This window comes from Panthera leo, chromosome A2 (assembly GCF_018350215.1).
Source record: "Panthera leo isolate Ple1 chromosome A2, P.leo_Ple1_pat1.1, whole genome shotgun sequence".
NCBI classification, from domain to species: domain Eukaryota; kingdom Metazoa; phylum Chordata; class Mammalia; order Carnivora; family Felidae; genus Panthera; species Panthera leo.
This window is the reverse complement of record NC_056680.1, coordinates 167,773,885-167,796,951: the sequence shown is the minus strand read 5'-3', so window position 1 is coordinate 167,796,951 and position 23,067 is coordinate 167,773,885. Positions and strand designations below refer to the sequence as shown.

The window sequence follows — 23,067 nt, the reverse complement described above, 5'->3', positions numbered from 1 at the left end:
ACACACTTGTGAGCGGGCAAATGACTAAAAGTGTTCTCCAACACCCCAGGCTTTTTTTAGGGGGCAAGAGGAAGTACATGTTTTCTTGAAATCTAGCATCCAGGCTTTTAAAAGTCACACAAATTGGGATACAGCAAATGGCGAATTTCCTCATAGGTACAAGTTAACAGTGGCCTTGGGGGGTGTGGGAATGACCTCCACCCAAGCAGATATGGTGCCCAGAATTACTCATCTCGGCAGAGGAACCAGAAGGACTTCAGAGTCATGTGTATTCAAAGCTTACTTTCCTCTTTTGGTATTTCGTTGTGAGCGATTTCACTCCCTTCTGACCAGGAAGATCTGAGGCTTCCCCTCACTGAATCAATAGGTTTCTGGGCTTCTAATCTGCTCAAGCTTCCACCATGAAAGATTTGGTTCTCTCCACTCAGAGCTGAGCCTGGAAAACCCAGGGGAGCCACAGGCGAAACAGTGCCAGAAAATGTGTGCCGTGTGGGCAAGGGAGTGCTGGCAGAAGAGGTGTCCAGGTAGCAGGTGGGGAGGGCAGCTGAAATGTGTCCTACAGTTTCCACCCCCTCCTGGGTGCCCTCTCCGCTGGCAAGTGCAGGTGCCGAGGGCAGGTGTGGTCAGAAGACCTGGGGGAGCAGGAGGCAGAGGTAGGGCCCTTGTGACCAGAGCCCAGGATAGGGACCAACACTTCTGCAAGGCATCAGCACAACACGGTCGGTAAGTCCAGTGCCAGAGGCCCAGAAAACTAGGCCAATGCTGCAGCGCATCAGGCCCCCACATAGTAACTCCTCTCCCAGCTCTGAGAACACATAGGCCCTTCTTCAAGGAAAGTAGGAAAATTCCTGGGAGAGTGGGCATTTATCCAAAAGGGACAGCACCACCCATCCCACCATCAGGGGGAATTCTGAACAAGGTAAGAACAGTCAGAACTAAAGAACAGTTGGCTGTGCGTGCCATCTGCAGGGTGTATAATTGTGGCTCTCATACAGGATGGATTTTGCTCCCCATCGGGTTGATTATCTGTCAGGTTCTCAAGCCTCCCAAATTGGCCACACTTCATGATTTCTCCGATGCTGGCAGCACCTTCATTGTTCCTTGTGCTCCTGCCCAAGGTCTTTATCTGAGATGCTTTCCACTCTCCAGTCTTGGTCTCCCACCTGTAACCATTCCTCTGAACGGTCACACTTAAGTGTCCACTCCTCCGAGCCCCTCCCACAAGAAGCCAACCCCTCCTTCTCCCATTAGCCTGTATCTCATTGTCATCCCGCTTCCTTCACGTCAGATGAACTCAGACATGGGAAGACACCTTGTGTCTTGCCCTGAACCCGATGTAGTAATGTTTAGAGTGTAGGCCCTCAACAACAAAACATATATGCATGCATTAATGATCTTGGTTCTTACAGCCACACTCTGAGGTGGAAGGCAGTTACCCTTATTCTCATTTACAAATGGACATACAGCTCAAAGTTCATTGCCTTGCTCAGGGTTGAATAGTGAGTAAAAGAAATGTTTGTCAAACTGGACCCAGGATCAATAAGCTTCTAGACCCCAAACTGCACACGTAGAGCATCCAGATCTTGGCCTCTCCTACTGTTCCCAGCAGAAGGACAGATGATAGACAGACAGACAGATAGATAGACGATAGACAGATGGCTGATACGTATTAATGGATGCATGCGGGGAGGGTGAGGAGTGGTCAGAGGACATAAATGATAAAAAGCTAATGAGGTAAAACTTTAATAGCTGAATCTAAATAAATGATGACAGCTCAGGGCCTGGAGCCTGCTTGGGATTCTGTGTCTCCCTCTCTCTCTGCCCCTCCCCTGTTCGCACTCTGTCTCTCCCTCTCTCTCAAAAATAACCATTAAAAATAATTTTTAAAAAATTTTTAACGTTTATTTATTATTGAGAGACACAGAGAGACAGAGCATGAGCAGGGGAGGGGCCAAGAGACAGGGAGACACAGAATCTGAAGCAGGTTCCAGGCTCCGAGCTGTCAGCACAGAGCCCGATTTGGGGCTCAAACCCACGAACCATCAGATCGTGACCTGAGCCGAAGTCTGATGCTCAACTGAGCACCCAGGTGCCCCCAAAATAATTTTTTAAAGGGTGTTCTTTGAACTTTTCTTATTCTAACCTCTGTGTAAGTTTGAAATTATTTTCAAAGGAAAAGTCAAAACCACAACAAAATTCCCTGTTTCATTCTTCATTGCTAGCTACCCAGCAACTAGCTGTAATGCTAAAATAATCCATTGGGAAGTTAAAAGCGGACGCGATGCTTCAAGAAATGCTCATTTCTGTCTCAGGCCTCTGCACTTGCCGGCCCCTCTGGCTTTCACCGCTGGACGCAGGCAGGACCTGCCACCAGGGGGAAATCTGCCCAAACCCAAACGCACTCTGATTTTCCTCTTAATTTCCAGTTACCCCAACCCACCCCCGCCCCTAGCCCCCTCCCCCGGCTTCGAAGGTAGCACACGCACCCTAACTGGGTTTCTGGACACTTTCCTGGGCGTCTTTTCGCTTATTATTTAACAAGGAGGACACAAGTGGGCGCAAACCCATCTCGGTTCACACCTGGAGCCTGTTCCCAAAGGGGGTCACTCCCCAGTGGCTCTTCCCCTGACCTCTCCACTTGGGGTCGGGCAGGCACTGCGAGCGCCTGACCCCCCCCCCCCCCCCCCCCCCCCGCTGCCATCTCCTCTCCGCGTTCCCAGCGGCTGAAGGCGCGAGCGGGGGCAGGGGGTGGGGCGGTGAGCGGGAGGAGGGGGCGCGGGGCGGGGCCGCGGGCGCGGGGGGCGGAGCCGCGGGGCGCGGGGAGCAGCCGGGGCCGGCGGGGAAGCAGGCGGCCGCCCCACTGCAGCTGCAGGGCGCGCGGTGCTCGGACCGCGGGAGCCGGGGGTGCGCGCCCGCGGCTCGGCCCATGCGGGCGTCGGGGGCGCGGGGATGAGGGCGCCCGCGCTGCTGCCGCCCGCGCTGCTGACCTGCTGCGGCTGGCTGCTCGCCCCGGTGAGTGCGCCCCGCCACCCGGGTCCGCGCCCTGGCTCCCCGGCTGCGCTGCCCTCCCGCGTCCAGGCGGCGGAGGGTGGGGGGTGGGAGCTGGCCCGAGACCTCCGCCCGCCCGCGCGCGCCCCGCCCCGGGTCTGGGGGAGCTGCGGACCCTTCCCCGCGGCTCAGGGAGATGCGTCTGCAGCCCCGGGTTCGCGGGGCGCGGGACCCAGCTTCCTCCAGGGCGCTGGTCCCGGCGGAGCTGCTCCGGCCGCGTCTTCCCGAGGCGCGGGGCGCCCCGAGCGGGGTCAGGGGACCGGGCTGCGGCCACCTGCACGGGCTTCCCCCGCAGGAGGGAAGTGAGGTGAGGAGTCCCCCACCTCCCGTAGTTGCTCCGGGGTGTCACCGAGGGACACGCTGTGGCTAAAGAAAGTTTCCTCTCGGAAAAACACCCTTTTCGTCGCTACGAGAGCACAGCAGGAAATGATGCCCTGCAGAGCAGTTTGTTAAATGACTGTATTAGTGGGACATTCCTGTCATTTGAAGACCTTTTAAACAAAATTGTCAGCCTTGTGTCTTGCTTCCCCCGTAGAGCGAGGCCGTTGTGGCCGGTTGAGTGCGCATTGCAGCCGGTCCCGGCCCCACCGAGCCCCAGCCCCTCCTGAGGAGGTGAGGCCGAGGGCGGGGCTATGTAGGGAGGTGGTGATCGCACTGCTTGGGGAGCAGAGAACCTACCTACTAACTCCCCTGTCTGGTGTTAAGGCTTAGCAGGCCTCTCCTCCCTCAGAGGAAGGCGGTTGGACAAGACCTTTGTTAGTGGTTTTAATGCTTTGAAAGAGCCAGCGAGTTAGGAGTACCAGGAGTTATTCTGGCTGATGCAGCTTTCATTTCTAAGATGTCCCAAAGTAAGTCCTTGCTCTGCATGTTCCAAGAATGTCAGGAACCACAGTGTCTTTTTATACCTTGACAAACACGTTTTAAGTCAACATAACTTTCCTAATTCTGAAATGTAAACCATTGGCTTGTTCAGATAGGAAGGTACAATCTGTCTGAAACCAGGAGTTTCTACAGTTTGGTGGTTGTCCGAAGTGGGCTGCAGGGAGGCGCTTGGTGTCTTTTTTTTTTTTTTTTTTTTTAATTTTTTTTTTTCAACGTTTTTTATTTATTTTTGGGACAGAGAGAGATGGTGTCTTTTTTAAAATGAGGGTAGATGTGGCGAAAGTATCAACGTTTCCCTCTTAATTCTGCTCAGAAACTGGATTCCTGGTTAGAGTTCTAGCTGACCTCTTTGATAGTAGGATAATTAAGTATAGATGACCATAGTATACTACCCAGAGCATGACTCTCTTAGCGTAAAAATAAAATTTTGGTCAGACACGGGAGGGGGTATGCAGCCTGCTGTGTGAGCACTTGGGGTGGGGGGATAAAAACAGAACATTGGATTTTCATGAAAGCAAATCAGAGAATACTTTCTTCTAAGGCTGAAATGTGTCGTTCTGTCTTTTCACCGTTAATGGGCAATATTAACTGCACCTTGGTTCCTGCGACCCGTTGGGAGGGGAAATCAACCACCTCTTGTTTGGTGGCAACCACAGTGACGCAGCCCTTCCCACGCTTTGTCTCCCTGCTTACCCCTCTGATCGTCCTGAAAATCTCCTTCACACCAATTCCAAACTTTCAGATGTGACCTGCAGTCTCTACGAATAACGTTATCCTGTTAGAGCTCTGTTGAGATGCAGAGGCTGTGGTCCTTAGGTGACGCGTGTAGGCGTCTGGGCTAGCGTGTGGGCATTGAGAATGGTCTGTGAGGAGATATGTACATCCTTTAATTAAATCAAGGACCACGAAATGGAGGGCTCCAAGACTGAAAGATGATTAGGATCGAAGAGCTTTATTACTGCCAGATTAGTACCAACATCATACAGTGTATGATGTTAGTAAGCTGTTTTCCTGCTCAGTAAAAAAAATATTTTATTAGATTTTATGTTTGTTTTAGAATTCCTTCACAAAGTGAATTTGCTTTCATAACCATGCCAGAAATATGAAGGTGACTGCTTTTAAATGAGTGTTATTTGGGGAGCACTTTGGAACCGAAGGGTGTTTTATTTTATTTTGTAGAACTGTTGTTTGACTTTCCTCTTCTGGTGGAATTTTTAGTCACTTCCATTTTTTTAAACCTTGACCAGGTGAACAGTGTTCACCCAGAATGTCGATTTCATCTGGAAATACAGGAGGAAGAGACAAAATGTGCAGAGCTTCTAAGAACTCAAACAGAAAAATACAAAGGTAAGGTAGTCACGGGGTGAGTGTATGGTCCTAGCTAGAAAACCTGACGGGCAGATAGCTGATGCCTCACTCTAAACATTGAGGTTTTAAGGTCACCTGCGTCTTCACGAAAAGGTCTGTTTCCACTGTTTTCTAATGAATGCTGGTAAAACTCCTATGAATATTAGGGGCGGCAGAATCCTTCACACAATAAACCTTTTAAAAGAAAGCCGTAATCCTTAATAGTAACGGTATCCATCGTTTAACATAATAGCAACAGTTACTGAAATAATTTCATGGGCATTGTTATGCTTTGCAAAAGCAACTCCCATTTCTACCGAATGAGTATCTGATTTCTTTCCTTTAAAAACTGTAGTCACATCACAGATTATTTTTGTCAAATTAAGAATGGTGGAGGAGCGCATGGGTGGCTCTATCAGTTAAGCATGCGACTCTTGATTTTGGCTCAGGTCACGATGTCATGGTTCATGGAATCAAGCCCTGTGTTGGGCTCCTTGATGAATGTTGCGTGGGGAGTCTGCTTGGGATTCTCTGTACCCCTGTCTCTTTGCCTCTCCCCTACACACACACACACACACACACACACACACACACACACTCTGACTCTCTCTCTCTCAAAATAAATAAATAAATAAACAATAAAAAAAAACCCACCAAATATATTTAAAAAAAAAAAAAAGAATGGTGGAAATGTCAGAAATCAAACAAGAAAATGAGACTTGTGTTTTCCCAAAGACACTATTGTGTCTAACCCCTATTGTGAATACCGTGAATTTGCTCCTTTTATTTTCTCCAGGTCAAAGGACACATGCTGGGACCACATACATTCCAGTTAGACACACTCCAGGTCTATAAACTCAGAAGGTGCTGTGACAACACCCAAATTATAACAGTAGCAAAAACCTTTTGTCCTTCAACTTTCTTTTTCTCTGTCCATTTTCAAATTAAAATCAAAGTAAGACTGTGTTATGTGTTCAAATAGTTTAGTGTCCTGCAGAGGGACTTCAGATCAGACTTACAGACACGGGCTTTGTTCTAGACCAACACTGCCCAGAAGAAATAGAATATGAACCACATAGGGAATTTTTAATATTCTAGTTGCCACATTAAAATAAGTTTTAAAAATGTGAGACTATTTTTAATATACTTTATCCTAATACTTGTATCCAAGTCATTATCATTTCAACTAGTAATCAATATAAAATACTGATGAGAAATTTTACATTTTTTGTATACTAAGTCTTAGAAACCCAGCCTGTATATCCAAATACATCCAAATCTATCATTTCAACTTGTAATCAATAGAAAATATTGATGAGAAATCTACATTTTTTTGTATACCAAGTCTTAGAACGCCAGCATTTATTTTGCTCTACAGTTTGGACCCGCCACCTTTCGGGTACTCACCACAGCCAGTGGCTCCCATGCTGGACAGTATGGCACCAGACCTCTACTAACATAGACATCCTGTGCTCTTTCTGGTCCCTTCTGGAGCCTCCGCTTGCTTGGCTGAAAAATGAGGTCTGTGACCCCAGGACTCCTGCAGCCTTAAAGATCTGTGATTTTGGTAATGCACACGTGGCCCTGAGGCCACATCTTCCAAATGGTCTGGTAGAGCTCTGACCAGAGAAAGGCGAATGAAGCAGCTCAGCCCCACAGCAAATGTGGACCAGGCGTCACTCCTGTGCAGAACTCTATGCTGACCACGAGCCAGGTGTGAGGACAGAGGAGACACTGGTTCGGGCAGCCAGAACCTCAAGATGAAACAGTCGTCATGGCCACTGAGGTCTGTTCCCTGTGGTGAAAATTAAGAGATTTAAGACAAATAAATGCTGAGAAGAGACAGACTTAAGAATTGTCTGGTGAGTGGCCAGTGGACCCAGGGCCCTGCAGCTCCGTCCACACTGCCTCCTGCATGAAGGGGGATGGAATGCTGTCTGCTGCATCCTCGGTAGGTGACCCCGGGCTGTCTACAGACTCCTGGAGAGTGGGAAATTTACCCCCTCACGCCATTATTGCACAGTCAAGTTGTTGACGTGTTCTGAGGCTGCCCACAAATGGTGTTCACTCACTGGCGTTAATTTTTCTCCTGAAGCATGAACAGACCTGCTTCTTCATGTGAGTTCTTCCAGTCTTCAAAGGGCATTCATTCACAGGCTCCATGGGGCCGAACACGTCCAATTCCTGCAAACTCCCCAGGCCCTCTGCCATCCGCTGTGGATACGCACAGACACTCCCGAAATGGGGGAGGGAAGATTGCCTTGACATGGCTGGCACATGCCCACAGGTTGTACTCGATTTCATGATTGTTGATAGATTGTTTGCAGACAACACACCTGTCCCTCGCGTGCATCTGGGGTCTACTTCCCTCCCCTTGCTTCTCTCACAACTGATGTTTTAGGGAAAAGCTCCTAGAATGCTTAGTGTGTCTTGTTTGTCACTCTTGACTATCCACATTCATCAAGAACATTTTGTTAACAAATAGAAAACTGGCACTGTTTCAGTGGGCAGCAAGGAACACTTAACATTTAAAAACTAGAATATGGCTCATGACTTTCCCTCTGAGGAATCCCCTCACAGTTGGCCAGGGGGTGGCTGGATAACGGACAAAGCAGGACAGAAGGGGCATCTGTAAGTTTGTGCCAGTGACTCACCTCATGGGTGCTGTGTGGCGGGAAACGAGACTAGTTCAGGGAAGTTAGGTTTTCTGCCATTATGAAATAGGATGTTACGATCCACAATCAGGGTTTTTTTAATATATGAAAGATTCTTTATCCCTAGTTGTCTCACATAGTGAGATGGAGTGTGGAATTCATTAGTTCAAAACAATGTCCTTTTAGTTTTACTCTGTTCCAAAGGCACGGGTCTGACCCCTAGTCCCTGGCCAGCCCTTCACGAGTCTCAAGTGTTGGCCTAAGAGAGAGCTGATGGCCGTGTGGCAGGGCAGGGGCAACGTGGCACGGTGGGGATGTTAGGAACTGTGGATGGCAGCTCCTCCTTACGACCCTCAGTTACCATGAGGAAATGCAGGTGCCAGCCTGCCCAGTTCCCGTGGTCAGAGAACACGGAAATGCAAACTTATACATAAAATATTCCAATTTCTTAAGAGTTTGCAACTAGTTCTTTTAAAAAGTTTGGCAGGAGACAAGCAAACCCCCTCTGGGGCAGACAGACACTGCCTGAAAGCTGTCAGATTCTTGCATGGGACGGTACGAAGACGGGTCAGGACGTTTCCAACATTCATTAGGGTCTCCTTCACACGCCCTTCCTGCCTTCGTCTTCAGGGTCTCAGAGGTGATCTGTCTGTGACCCACACCAGATGGCTGGACGGCAGTATCTAAGTAAGGGCAGAGTCTTTGAAAATCACTAAGTTCACCTTGACATCAGCTGGAGCAGAGAGAACATGGTAGTTTTAGATAGAGGCCGTCAAACATCTTCCTTGTGTGGAGTGGTAGAGAAAAACGTCCCTCGGTTTTCTTGCAATGACAAAGTGTGAGTCCTTAGACATATTCTTAAATTGAAAATTTTTATTATTACTATTAGCTCTATAGCAAAAATATCTGCGTGTGACCCATTTCACCTTTGGGTCTGCAGGAAGAGCCCGCTAACAGGCCAGCTGCCCTTCAGGAGACAGGTGGCATTGTGACAGTCCTTTAGGCCTGGCCACCCGTCAGCTTCTGTAAAAAGAGACAATTTGTGTTCTAAATTCCTTTTTTTCTTACTTTTTGAAATATACAGAGCTCAAATGCCAGGGTTATAGATAGTAATAAGTCACCAGAATAAAGACACTGTACATGAGGTAAGCCAGGAGCAGAGCGAAGGCATTCTGATCGGATGAAAGTGTACGTTTGCTCACTTTCGGCAAAAGTAAAAGTGAGAGGAGACATTAAGCGTCCGTAGTATCTACTTTTAAATTTGTAGGATTCAGAAATTGGTGTGAAAACAGAAACAAAACCAGCTTTCAGTTATAGTAAGGTGATTCGTATAAATCTGACAAGGAATTCTTTTTATTACATGCTGAATCTAAAACAAACACAAACACATAAATCCAGACAAAATAAACAATTTCAATTCTAAACCCCTTTAAAGTGTTCACTTTATAAGGAAGAAAAGCTTAGGAAGTATTTAGAGCTTTGTCACTTAATATTAATTCATCGACAAGACTAACTTAATGCTCCTAATAGACGTATGAGGCCTTCCGAGGCCACAGGTGCCTAAAAATACAGCTAAAATCCGGCAGTGCTCCCTAGCGGTGGCCCGGGCTGACCTGCGTGGGGAGGGCATGAGTCAGCTCCTGCAGGCTTTGCCTGTGCACAGATCGGACAGGAGCTTCCGTGGGACTTTGTATTATTCCTGCCTAGACCTGGAGGGGTGTGGACTGTGCCTGAGAGGAGCAGAGGTGGCACCTGGGTTTTCCTGGCAGCTCCACCCCCTGAGCTGGACCATGAAGGTGCTGGGCTGAAATGGCCGTGATGGCAAATGTTAGCTTAGGACCAGGGCCATGGGAAGGGCTCCACTAGAAGACTTACTTTTCTCTGACTTTTTTAAACAAAGGGTGCTTACTACGTTAATTTTGATCGACATGTCAAGAGCTGTGAGGGGTTTGGAGTCCCCATACTTGCAAGCTAACCAGTTGGGCTGCCATGGTTTCACAGATGCCTGCGGGCCTGGGACCCTAGGTCAGAGACAGACTTGACCGCTCCCAGCAAACAGGCAGCTGGGATGTCATGTTCACATACTCCCTTTCCCCAGATCCCACAGGACTGACGCGGTGCCCGCGGGCAGTTTGTGTCACAGCTGAGAAGCCCTCAGTGTCACGGGAGGCTGCTGGCCCTCCCGCCCAGCCTTTGCTCCAGAGAAAGATGCTCTCTCATTTACTGGGTTCAGCCCAGAGGGAGGCACTGTGCCTGTCTGTCAAACCTGTTTCACAGACATTCTCAAAAAGACAGTTGGGACAAAGCTGTCAGTGCTCTTCCCAGGACAGCAGCTTCTCAGTAGGCTTGAATGTCCTTCTTCTTCACAGCATGACTGTCGTAACCATGGCTCGCTGACCCCCACACACTGTCCTCAAGGGGGAGAGGGCATTTCGTCCCCATCACGGCCCAAGGTCTTACACAGTACTTGGCATTTAAAAAGATACTGAGTAAGCTTTTGCTGAACAATTTAATGAAAATTTTCACATTAAAAATTAAGTGATATATGCACATGAAAAAATACCATTCAAAAACGTGTCTAATGGCTAATGTTCCCCACTCCAAACCTCCAGCACCCCTCCCTTACCGCCTAAAGACCGTGCGCACACAGTGTGTAATGCGTCCCCGTTTCCCTTTTGTACAGACGTGAGCCAGGCACCACGTACCCATACACTCCGGTCTGTACTCGGTCTTTCTTTTTGTTTTTAACTTCAGCAATGTATTTGGTCACGCTCTGTATTTAAATATTCTATTAAGAGATGCGTAGTGTTCTAACATACTATTCATCTGTCTGTCCCAGGCTCCTAGGCTTTTAGGGAGCTTACAAGCTGTACTCTAAGGCCTGCATTTGTTCATGTGAATAAAATACTTCACCAGCGTTTGACGGTGGAGTTCAAGCCACTGATCATGAAATTGAAACATTCTCCTCATGTGACTGAATAACTTGTTAGCAGCTTTCTTATTTCTGTGATGGTTTTGTCACATAAAATGTAAGTGATTACATCCCATTTTACGTCTCATCTCTTCCTTGCACCTTTTTATCACAAAGGGAACTAAACCTTTCAGAAAATCAAGTGAGGAAGCTGTCTCTTCTGCAGACTCTTCCTGGATCCCCACCTGTCCGAGGCACCTGTTTCTGGCCAGCGTGGCCCGTGCACAGAGAGCCCTGCTGTCACATGCTTCATCTGCTTTGTGGTTGTCTTTCTCCCTGCAGAGCACGAGCCCTTGAAGAGCAAGCTCCATATTCGTGGCTTTCTATCCCTGGTCCTTACAGACACGCGAGCAGATGCGTAAACAGAGTACCCACCGTCTTCTATTCATGTGGGTCTGAAGGGAGGCATTCTGGAAGTTTACGGCACGGCCAAGGAGAATGCAGCTGCCCTTCTGATGTCAGTGTGGTGCTAGAGGCCTGCTTCTTCCCCCTCCCCTCCCCACTGACGTGGTGGGCTCTTGTTCTAGTCCAAATATCTCTTTGGGCCGATAGATTAAATAGCCTGATCTGTTTTTTCCCATTGAACTGGGTCTTTTTTTTTTTTTCTGGACTAGATTTCTCGTAATTCTAAACTCCTTAGAATCAGCTAGTAGCCTTGGTTATATAAATAATCAATAATCATTTATTGAATTTTCTGAAAGGAATGACTCTAAGTTTACTTTTTACAGGAAAAAAATCTCACTGAGAAAGATTCTACCTTGAATTAAATTTTTATGTTTAGACTCACAACAGGAATCGTAAACAAGAAATCGGTTTCTCGTAAGTGAGATACCTGCACACCTAGAAGCCACGGCGATCGCTGATCTTATTTGGAAGAAGAAGCCTATAACCTGAGGTTAAATCCCAGGAAGGGACTTCGAAGTGGGCTCGCACTGCACTGATTCAGACCAGGGTCACTTCTCCTGTCCTTCCTTCTAAGACCGGCCCAAGTCCCTGGTGCTGGTGACCCCAAGGCTCAGCTCAGCGGCTCAACGATGGCCTTCACTGCTTCTGCCTCTTTGCTTCGTGTGTTCCCCTCTAAGCCCAAATTTCTTCCTTCCCCCAGATTCTCACAGGACCAGTGGCATGTTCTCCTGCTCTTCTGGTTGGTGGGAATTGGGCTGTAAAGCCGGGTTTCTTCTCCAGATGACCCTGGCAGCACAAGTTCTGATCCGACTGATGTTCTGTTGTTTCCCGTTTGCGCACCCATCACGTGCAGTGTGTACAGGCGGGAGTTTCTACGGCCTGCTGTCTCTGGGGTCTTTTGCCCTGGCACGAGAGCCCTGTGGAGGCCCCCAGCCCCCCCGCACCTGTGCTCTGTGCACACACGTCAGACAGAGCCACGGTTTCTGCCTGGCACTGGCTGTCCTGGCACGGGCCCAGTGCTGCCTTTGGAGGATGGAAGGTAACGAGTATCACTATGGCGTGACCCCCTCAGATCCTTGGTGGATTTTCTCCTGCACGGTTTTGATTGTTGGGCAGCCCTTCCTGACAAGGACTTGGAGATTTGAAGGTGTTCAGTTGCAAGGCTTTGTAGGGTTTTCTGGGTCAAGCACCAATTCTGGGGAGCTGCCTTGAAATGCCCTGTGGCCAAGCCTCTGGTTTTGAGCGGCTGCCTTGTATCATGGCATGAGTGAAAATGAGGCTGTCTTGTCATTTGCGGACACATTGGCTGAGTCTGTCTTTCATTAATTTTTTCAGCATGTTTTTATGGAGTGTATACCAGGAGGGAAGGCATAAAGCGAAGTTGGACGGAACATGATCACCCCCTCTCGGAACCCCAAATCACGTCCCCAGCGGCATGGGGTGAGCAGGGATAACAGGGCTTTGAGTCAAAAGGCAGTAGGATTTCTGAGGGGAAACCAGAGAATGTAGGCATACAATAACATCAGTTTACTTGGAACCAGAAACTGACAGTGATAGAAAAATGATTAAGGACTTACATCATCTTTACTCAGAGATAAGACAGAGTGAGGGTGGGTGGGAACACTACCAAGAAAAATTGATGCTTTTTGATAATAAGCTAATCAGCGGCCAGTATTTTGCGAACTTACTACACACACTTTATGCACAGCAGTCCTCCTGTTCAGTGACGTCATGTGTCCTGTGTCAGACCTGGGATGGATTCACTCCCACCTGGTGGCTCCCAGACACCCTGCCACCAGGCCAAGCCCTTTTGCATCTCGGTATTGCTTCTGTCATGACAGTGAGCACATGCCCTCTTGTACTGCAGGCGTCCCTTCTCCGGGTTCCTCAGCCTCTTGGCACAAAGGCTTCTGCTGGAGGGACCCTTCCTTTCTGGCACGGATTGATCTGAGAAGCACAGGCTGTGCAAATTCCACCAGTGTGCAGGGCAGAGGGAGGCACCAGGCATGCTGCGTCCCTGAGAGGCTGGGCCCTGTCTCAGGACGAAGGAAGCAGGTGTGCACACGGCAGATGTCAGGGCAGCCCTCCATCCTGATCTGGATCAAGGCGCGTCGAAGTATAGAAATGCGAAAGAACATTCTGAGAGTCTCGTCCAAAGTTGGTGGCAGACAGAGCCCAGGTCCCTGGCCTCCTAGTCAAATACTGTTTTTACAAAGCCATGTTTGGTATCTTAGCGAGAACATGCTTTAGAAGAGGATTTTCCTTCCTCTTTAGTGTCTGCTTCAAAGAGACAGGAGATTCCTTTGACACTACACGATCTGTTAGCCGAGACTGTGCTTAAGTCTCTTGAGTGCTCACTTTAACTGTCAGCATGTTCAGCTGAAGCTACCTCTTTGCATAAGGGATTCCGTCATTTGTGAAATCAGCATTTCCTTTTCTCTGGCCTACAGTGATGGTTTTGAAGTTTCGGGACAGGACCTTGATTGGTACCTTGTGTCTTTGGCCTTAGTTTCCTCATCACACCCCTGGTGGGGTCCCTCAGTCCTCTGCTCTTCTGTGTGGACATAGGCCTGTCACCGGCTGCTGTGGTCTTTCTGCAGGTGGAGACCGGGAGGTCCGGGATGAAAGATCCATGGCCCAGAGCATTCCCAGACGTCTGCACCCCCCTGGGATGGCATGCTTACTGTGACTCAGTCAGCAGTGCTCTGGCAGCCCAAGAGCTACTTCCGAAGACTCCCTCCCTCCTATCCCAGGGAGATATTAACACAGCTTTTTAAATCTGTGACTTCTTCCCAGCTCCTTCCTTTCCTGCGGAGAGAGGACAGAGGCCTCTTTGGGAGGGCAGTGGGGGTGCAGCCAGGATGTCTGGTGGGGTCCTGCCCACGTAGCCCCAAAGACAAGGGCAGCACGTCCTTCCTACCGCCCCTTCCCCGGCACTTCAGCTCTGTCCTGTGAGCCCCTGGGCTCAGTACCCTGAGACACTAAAAGATCCACGCAAGCCCGTCTGCCTGCTCCTCAGGAGTTCAGAGGAGGGAGTGTTTCCACTGGGGGGCCGGGTGCTGGCTGTGTTCTCAAGCTCCGAGAGGCAGGGCTTGGACCAACAGTGAAGGGGAGAGGCACGCGTTGGGAGTGCAGGGCGTCAGCCCGGGGAAGGGCTAGGAACAGGGAAAGGAAAACGGATTTGACCCCCAGCCTGGATTGCTGAGAATAAAGAGCCTACCGAGGGATTCTGGAAAGTGAGCTGCACCTCAGGCAGGCTCTTGAGGCAGACGCTTCTGAGAGGAGTCGTTAGGGTGGCCCTGGGAGCGGAGCAGCCTGCTAAGTGAGTAACATCCCAGGCGGGACGTGAAGGTGTCCGCTGTAGGGGAGGAGGGGAAGAGCCGTTGCCACAGATGGTGCAGCCAGCAGCCCAACTGCGGAGAGGTGGCGACCGGGAGGCCCTGGGGGCTGGACGGTGTGAGTCAGCTGCCCTCCAGAAGTGCAAAAGGAGCCAGAGACAGAGCTGAGGGCCGAGGAAGAGGTGCCTTGGGGTGGGGACCACTGAGTCCACGTGGGAGCCGAAGAGAGAGGCAGAGGCAGAGGGCCGCTGAGCGGGTGGGACTGTGTTTGGCAGAAGGCCTTGCGTGCAGACGCGAGCTCAAGGGCAGAGCTGAAGGAAGAGGCGGGCAGGGAGGACAGGGTGAGGTATCAGGGGCCCCCACACTCCCGGGGGGATGGGGCTGAGGAGGTCACCAGACCTGGACCCGGGGCCCCGACTGGCAGACACTCGTGGGGACCCTGGCGGCTGTGTCGTACTGGCCTTCTTAACAGCTGCACTTCCCACGGCGGCCGGTCCCAGAGGGAGCTGGAGCGCCCTTGGCTTGCAGGAGCAGGGCCGGGCGTGTCTGTGCTTGGGCTGGTTCTCACACCCGGGGTCACACTCCGCTGTGCGCCTGCTGTGATGTGTGTGAGGACGATTTGTCACGCTCCTCATAACACTGGTAGATCTATGTCCTGGAACGATCCTGGGAAGTCACCCAAGTCCCGATCATAAATCTGTGGAGGATTATCCTGGGAATAACATGGCAGGGGGCCCAGCATATTAGCCTCTCAGCAGAGCAGTGCCCTGCCCCGCCTGGAGTTCACGTGGTCCCGACTTGTCGAAGACACTGGGAGCAAGGCTTTGGAGAATTTTTGACATTTAAGGAAACAGAGGCTGCTTGTAAACGGCGATGACAGCAAACACTTCAGTGAGTGAAAGGCACAAGCTGGTTGACACGATTTAGCACACACATCAGTTTCCCTAAACCGACACCATTTCAGGGCCTTACACAGGCTTCTGAAGGCGGCCTGAGGAGGGTGTGGGTGCTGCCCTGGCCTTTGAGGTGTTGGCGGCCCATCCCTGGGCAGCGGTGCTGACCGGAGGGTCCCACCCACAGGCATCAGATTCACTCAGGCTCAACTTGGAGGACATTCTGATGTTTGGGATTTATTGGGTTTGGCATATTTTTAAATTTTTTAAAAAATTTTTTTTTTAATTTATTTTTGAGGGAGAGAGAGAGAGCATGAGCTGACGAGGGGCAGAGAGAGAGAGAGAGGGAGACACAGAATCTGAGGCAGGGCTCCAGGCTCTGAACTGTCAACACAGAGCCTGATGCGGGGCTTGAACCCACGAACCGTGAGATCATGACCTGAGATAAAGTCGGACACTTAACCACCTGAGCCACCCAGGCGCCCCAAATTTGGCATATTTTTAAAACATGTGAGTTCAAACTTGATCTCTTTGTTGAAAAATCCTTTTGTTTGGTTAACAGCCTTGGTTAATTCTGGGTTTTGAGTCTTGGTTTAATGTGAGTTTGAGTCCCAGAATATGACTCTCACTAATGGAATCCACCTGCACCACCAACCCCAAAATAAAACTTTCCTGCTTCCAGATGCAAAGTTTCAAAGCGATCTATTATAAAGTGCCATCCAGCGGCAACGTCGTAGCAAATGGCATTTCCAGACCTTAGTTGTAGTTCGCCTCCAGGCTACTGAGAAGAGCATTACTTCATTCGGCACCCTAATTAGACAGAATATTGGGGTATCCTGGCATTGTCTGAAAAATACCTTCCCTGTAAAATATTCCTTGTAGCACCTTAAATGTCTCTGGAGTCCAGGTCGGCCGTGGGACCTGGGTTTTCTAATGTGTAAAATCGAGGTGTCTCACAAGTGACCTACAGAAGCAGTATGGCCCCAGGGCCTCATCCAGGCCTGCTTAGCTGTTTCTTTCAGGGACCTAAGGCTTAGGGACCTGCTTTGTGGACTCATGCACAAGCCCCAGGAATGATGAAGCACCAGTCTCCAGCTGATGTCTCTGTGGTGTATTCTCCTGCTGTATCTTGGTCAAGGCCCTCCTGGCAGAGGTCACTCGTGATAGTGCAGCCTTGGGAACATAGTAGCTGCTCACTAAACACGGGTTGAAGAAATGAATACTTGTTACTGCAGGTGATAAGAGGGCGTGGCTCATGTCAGCTACGAGCCTGTTACATCACGAAGAAAGTGCAGGCTTTTGGTTGGACAGTGTGTTGTTTCGTTTCTGCTTCCACGGACAACAGACAGCTAGGTTGTCACCATGCCCCAAGCTTGTTCTATCAACTTGTCTTCCAGACCCTTCCGGGAACACGCTTCTGGCGTGTGCTTGTCTTTCACCTACACTGATGGTCTGTGAATGTCCAGAGCACATTCATTAGTCCTGAAGAGTTACTGCATTGGCTACGTCCCCTCAAAAGTCCCCTTTCTGCTGTGCTTCTGCCAGTAAGCATTATTTTCATCATTCCTGATTGCAACATTGTAAAAACATTTTTTAATGTTTATTCACTTTTGAAAGAGACAGAGCATGAGCAGGGGAGGGGCAGAGAGAAAGGAGACACAGAATCCGAAGCAGGCTCCAGGCTCCAAGTCATCAGCATAGAGCCCAACGCAGGACTTGAACCCATGAACCGTGAGATCATGACCTGAGCCAAAGTCAGACACCTAACCGACTGAGCCACCCAGGCGCCCCATGATTGCAGCGTTTTTAAAGCAGCATTTGGCACCATACCCAGCTTAGCAAATGCATGGATGTATCTTGCCGTATCTTACTGGTAAATATTTTAAGAACAAACAATGTAAATATGCATCCTTAGAACAACAGAAAGAAGGAATCCCTCATCTAGTAAGATTTGATCATCACTTTTCGGGCTCAGATTAACTAAGGTTCTATAGGATTTAGCATAACAGGATATTTGTAATTGGCCCCCAACTGGCAACATGCAAAGAATATACAAGGAGGAAACCAGAAACCCAGGGAAGGACTGGTGGGAAAACTTAGGAGTGGGAAGTGTGTTTTGGAGCCTCCGGACCCAGTGGCAGGTTTACCGGTGATTCTGTCCACTGTCCACAGGGCTGGGAATCTGGACCTGCTGGGCATCTCCAGGCAGCTTCCTTTGGACTTTGTCAGCCACACTGGGGAGCCTTGTTTACAGTAAATGCTGAGACGAGCCCAGCACGAAGTGTTCTCTGCTTCTGGCAGTGCTGGAGGGAGGACTGCCGTGTCTCGGGACACAGAGACCCTGGGGTCCTTCCTGTGCTGTGTGCTCAGCTCAGGCTCCTGGGAAACCCTGCCTTGAGTGTCGGAAGTGGTCTCTGTGTGTATGGGGTGGTCTCTGAGCAGAAAGTCAAAGCTGGGTAGGGAGGAGAGTGTTAAGTCGTTGCCATTTCTGCCCATTGAAGACTCCAGAAGCAGAATTTACAAGTAGCCCAGTTTTGACTGCAGGACATGGGACAAATCTTACAGTGACCTGAGGCCCCGAGGTGGGAGGGTTACTTGATGATGTGCTGACCGCCACTGGGAGAAATTAGAGGGTCCAGAGCTGCCCGTTGGGGCTACATCTGGTCCTTTGAATCCTGGGTGCCCACCAGTATGTGGTGTCTAGAGTGAGGGGAGAATGCTGGTCACAGAGTCTTCCTGGCTCTGGGGCTCTCGGAGACTTGCGTGTGTGTTCACCTCTTCGTGAGCACCTAGCAGGAAAGGAAAAGTTCGTGTCCCCTCAGTGAGCCTGGTGCAGCACGGCCCTGGGGCCAGCTCTGTGGGGCCAGCAGGCAGGGGCTGGGCAGCAGTCGGCTTGTCTGGGGATTCAGGTCAGAACAAATGGCTGTGTTCACAGACAAAGCACTGTGTACAAAAGGTTTCTTCCAACTAAATTGGTGAGTCATTCCATTGAACTTTTAGTTCTTTAAATTGATAATAGGCATGGAGGGGGGCTGGAAATGGGAAACAGATCAATGACTTTGATGACCAAAAGGAAGAGACCATTACATAAGAATTTTAGAGCTCAGAGGATCTGTGGAAAGCTCCTAGGTGGCTGCCAAGCCATGCCTGTTGGGATTCCTCCAGTTCTCACTCGGATGGGAGGGACTGAGAACACAGTTCACACGGCCCAGGCATTCCTGGTGGCAGGCCGCATGGTGAGGCCGCATGTGCTGCGGGGCTCTTGTCTCAGCTTTTGTCTGGTTCATCCTTGTCCTACAGGAACAGAGTGCAAAGCGGGGCTCTGTCTTCAGTCAATAGCAATGAGTGGGCCCTCTGAAAGCAAAAGGGAGTAGCTGCTTTGGAGGCGTTTTCAGGGCCTATGGGATGAGTCCCCATGAGGGCATAGGCCACGGCCTCATCCCTGAATTCGTCCTTGTCCTCTGCCCAGGAGCCGGCCTGCAGGGACCAGGGGCTGTGGCTGAGAGACAGAAGCCCTGTCCGACTGCACAGGGAAGGAGGGGGTGGAGGTTTCCACCAAGAGAGGCTCTCAGCCTTCCAGACACACTGGGCACATCTGCCCCTTGCCCGCCCAGCCCTCGCTGCCCCTGCCACACCACAGGCCGCTGGCTGCCCATATCTGATCGGGAAACCAGACTGTGCCTCAGCCCACAGTCATCAGAAACTCGAGGGGCACAGCCTGCATTTCCCACTGGGCAGGCACGAAGGGACGGCGCCCTCTCAGATCAGGTCTGGCACAGGCATATCAGCGCACGGTTTAACAAACATGAGAATTGTGAGTTTCCCTGCATGCTGCATGCTAGACTGTTAGGAGAGGGACGTGGGCACAGTGTCTCCCTTCTCCTCTTTCGTGGGCTCATCTGGCGTGGAAACATGCTTCCAGTGGGTGTAGAATGCACACCTGGAAAAATACGTCGAATTTTAAAGACATATTTCAGTGAGGTGCTTTTACTGTGACCTTAAGTACTGAGAAGTCCTCAGTGGACAGATGCTGGGGCAGTGGGATTTGATGAGGGCTTGGATGTGTTCCCAGCGGGTCTCATGACCTGAGACAGTCTCGCAGCCTCTTGAGGTAGGACCTCCCCGCCGCACAGCAGTGTTTCCCAGATGAGCTGTGAGTCTCTTCCCGATGACACGATTTTGCGTCTTTTAGAATGATTGTCCCACTGACCCTCAGAACAGTCACGTTTCCTACTTTCTTTTTGTCCCTGGCAAAGCATTGGTACTTATTTTGAGGGACCGATGAGGGAAATGGAGTGAGAGGTGACATTTGTTTTTAAAGTGCTTTTCCCTATTCAGAGATGTCCAGTGATTAATCTGGCCTGAGTCACCCCAGACCAAAATACAGGCCACAGGGGCTGCAGGGGAGCGGCCCCCCGGGGCAACCCCTGCAGAGGCCCCACACCCCTGGGCAGAGCCGCCTGCCTGGTACTTCCAGGGACTGCCTCATGGGCTGCTGCCCCCAAGACTGGGCCCCCTGGCTGTCGACACCCCACCCTGCTTAAGTCCCTAACACACAGAGGCTGTGTGGGCCAGGGGTTCAGGCTCTTGTGCCTGCCTCTTCCTCTGTGCAATATACACCTTTGGCCTTTTGGGGTTTTGGTGACACAATGAGTTCACGTGTCCAGAGTGTTGAGGGCAGTGTCTCGCCCACAGGAGGTGTTCTCTCTGTCAGCTCTGCCACCATCACCACTAACACTGTGGCCCCGTCTGTTTCTCTTAGTGGCCACACCTGAGGGGCTGGTTGTCGGGCTCAACTCCTGGGTTTGTGGAGGTGCAGAGGAGGGGCGGGCACTTCAGCACCCTTAGGAGCACGTGAGGCTCTGTCCCTGCCTGGTGAGCATCCTCTTGCCTCATAGCCTCTAAATTTTCTGCCCGGGGCGCTGTCAGGGATCACCTCCACTTTGCAGCGAGGGAAACTGAGGTTTAGAAAAGTTAAGCACGTGCTTGTGGTCGGAACCAGATGTGCTATTTTTCTAGTCTTTCTTGAGCAAGGTTTAAAAACTAAAAAGTAAATGAAAACTCAGCATCTGTCATGAAAGCCCTTGGATTTGATGGTGTGTTTCCACTGCGGGCTGAGGATCCCAGACGGAGGCCTTTCCCCTTTTCCCCTCCTGCCTCTGTTATTAAGTACTTCTCAGTGTCTCCCCCGCCCCCATCTTCTCATGCGCATGAACTCTCAAGCCACCCGCACGACAGAGACAGGGACCAGGACAGAGGACCCATCTCTGTCTCACTGCATCAAAACCATTTCTTTCGCGTGTTCACGCAGATGGACTCGGCTGACAGCGTTTCATATACAGCTTCTGGAAGCCAGTAAAATGGTTCCTAGCAGAGTACGCCTCCACAGCCAACCCACTGAAATTCCTCTTCCGGGACTTTGCTCAGGATTCTGGCAGTGGGGACGGCAGAGAAGTCCATCTACAGAAACCGCCCCTGGAGAGGCACGGGGCTCCCACCTGGCGAATGCCCGGTTAACAGGGAAGAAGAAAGGCTCCTTGGCCAGCAGCCGTTGTGCCCACTGAGGGAGCTCTGGGCAGGCCTCCCAAGCTTCCCTGCAATGTCTGATTCCGGAAGAAGCTTTGCTGCTCGTGACTTTAAACTTACATTGAGTTTTTGAATGCAGGAAGTTATTGGTAATGTTTACTCTTAAATGTGGAGGGAGGCATACTGCCAACCAGTGCCCAGCCAGAAACAGTTTTCTCTTTCTCTCCTCTCCCCACTCACCTGTTCCTGCGGCCCACCCCTCACTCTGTCTAGAGCCCGGAGACTCAGAGGACAAGGCCTCCCGATGCAGGTCTCCCAGCCTCTCCTCCACAGGCAGGGCTGCAGCCACTGAGTACCCCCCACCCCACCCCCCATCACTACTCACTGCTTCCTGGTGCATGCTGGCAAATGGGCCTCCATCACTCTGTGAATGTGGGAACCTCACAGTCCATCTCTAAGAGCCGGGCCCACCAGGGTTTCCTAAGCTTCTCTCTCCAGGAGTTGGTATTTGTAAGGGACTGGATTCTCTCATGGTCGAAAGGTAGATGGGTCGTGGCATGGCTACCGCCCACAGTGCCCCAGGAACCTCACACAGAGAGGGCAGTATCCTCTCACGGGGTGTGTGGCCGTGGTCACAGCCTCGTCTGAAACATAAATCCTGATGTTTGCTGCAGGAGCACTGACAGGCATCCCTCTGTGCACATGTGCAGGTGCGAAGGGACTTCTCTGCAGTGGGTGGGTCACAGCTGTGTGGACGAAGCACAGCCTCACAGGCCTCCTTCCTGCAGAAAGTGTGACATGACAGGAGTGAGATGCACGTTGTGCTTTCCCTGAAAATTCGTTGGTGTTTATGTCATTGAGATAATGAGAAAAAGATCCAGAAGTCAAAGCAACACAGGCACCGTCTTCTGTGAGAGTTATGACTTGCCTGGAAATATTTTAGAAAATTTGGTAGAAGGATTAGTTTCCTTTTAATCATGGCAGATTCCTCCCCACGTGGTGAGACTCTGCCCTCTGACGAGATGATCTCAAGAAGGTTGAGCTACAGGTGCCTCCTTAGAGTTCGGTTCTCTGTGCCCGTGTTTCCAGCACATCCACGTGAACGTGTTCTAACAGCAGCCTTTCCTGAACGCTGCTCACCAACGTCCTGTGTGTACCCCATTGACAATGCTGTGAGGTTTAAGAAAAGTCTGCAGGCCGCACACGTGGAGGGTCAGTTTTTCCAAGCTGCTGAGTCTAGAGTGCGGTTTACGTTGGGCACCTGTACTTGCTCTTCCCTTGGAATTGGCAGGTTCGCCCCAGGCAACTTGGCCAGGCTCCTGGCGAGGGCTCTCCCTGCCCACCTGTCACCCCCCTGCAGCCTCTGGGACACTTTGCAACATACAAGTGCCCCCTAAAGCTGTCACTCACCCTACTGCTCCATGAAATAGCATGCAAGCTGATGGAGAGCCACAGAAGCACTTGTCTCTGAGAAAACTAGCGTGTGCGCTCTGGGAAGACTAGGAAAAGCGAGGTGCCGAACAGTGGTAGAGTTGGAGGTGAGAATGACAGCTGGGGTCAGCTTTGGAAATCTAGTCTGGAAGGAGTCTGTCGGCCCATGTCCAGACTTTCAAAGTGGGAATCCTAGACAGACTTCAGGTATGTGTATGCAGGAGAGACTCTGCAAAGCCCAGTCGGCAGGCCCATGCTCAAAGGAAAGGCTTTGGCTATATGTTCCAAGTGTAAGTAATAAACATACACTTTTGTGTTTTATTTTTTCTCTATTAAAGCTTATTTATCTTTGAGGGACAGAGAGAGACAGAACACTAGCAGGGAAGGGGCAGAGGGAGAGGGAGACACAGAATCCGAAGCAGGCTCCAGGCTCCGAGCTGTCAGCCCAGAGCCCGAAGTGGGGCTCAAACTCCCAAACCTCAAGATCGTGACCTGAACCAAAGTCGGAGGCTTAATCGACTGAGTCACCCAGCACCCCTGTGTTTTAGGTGTTTTTTTTTTTCCCCTAGCTT

The 23,067-nt window shown here is 50.6% G+C and overlaps 1 protein-coding gene across 1 annotated transcript in view; it reads left to right on the top strand.

Annotated features, from left to right (window-relative positions):
- The first annotated feature begins 2,949 nt into the window (after positions 1–2,949).
- VIPR2 (vasoactive intestinal peptide receptor 2) overlaps positions 2,950–23,067 on the top strand; it is a 70,089-nt gene continuing 49,971 nt past the window's right edge. Inside the window, exons 1-2 of the mRNA XM_042927281.1 lie at positions 2,950–3,012; positions 5,178–5,277. Of these exons, the coding sequence (XP_042783215.1) occupies positions 2,950–3,012; positions 5,178–5,277 (163 nt within the window). The remainder of the gene's footprint in view (positions 3,013–5,177; positions 5,278–23,067) is intronic.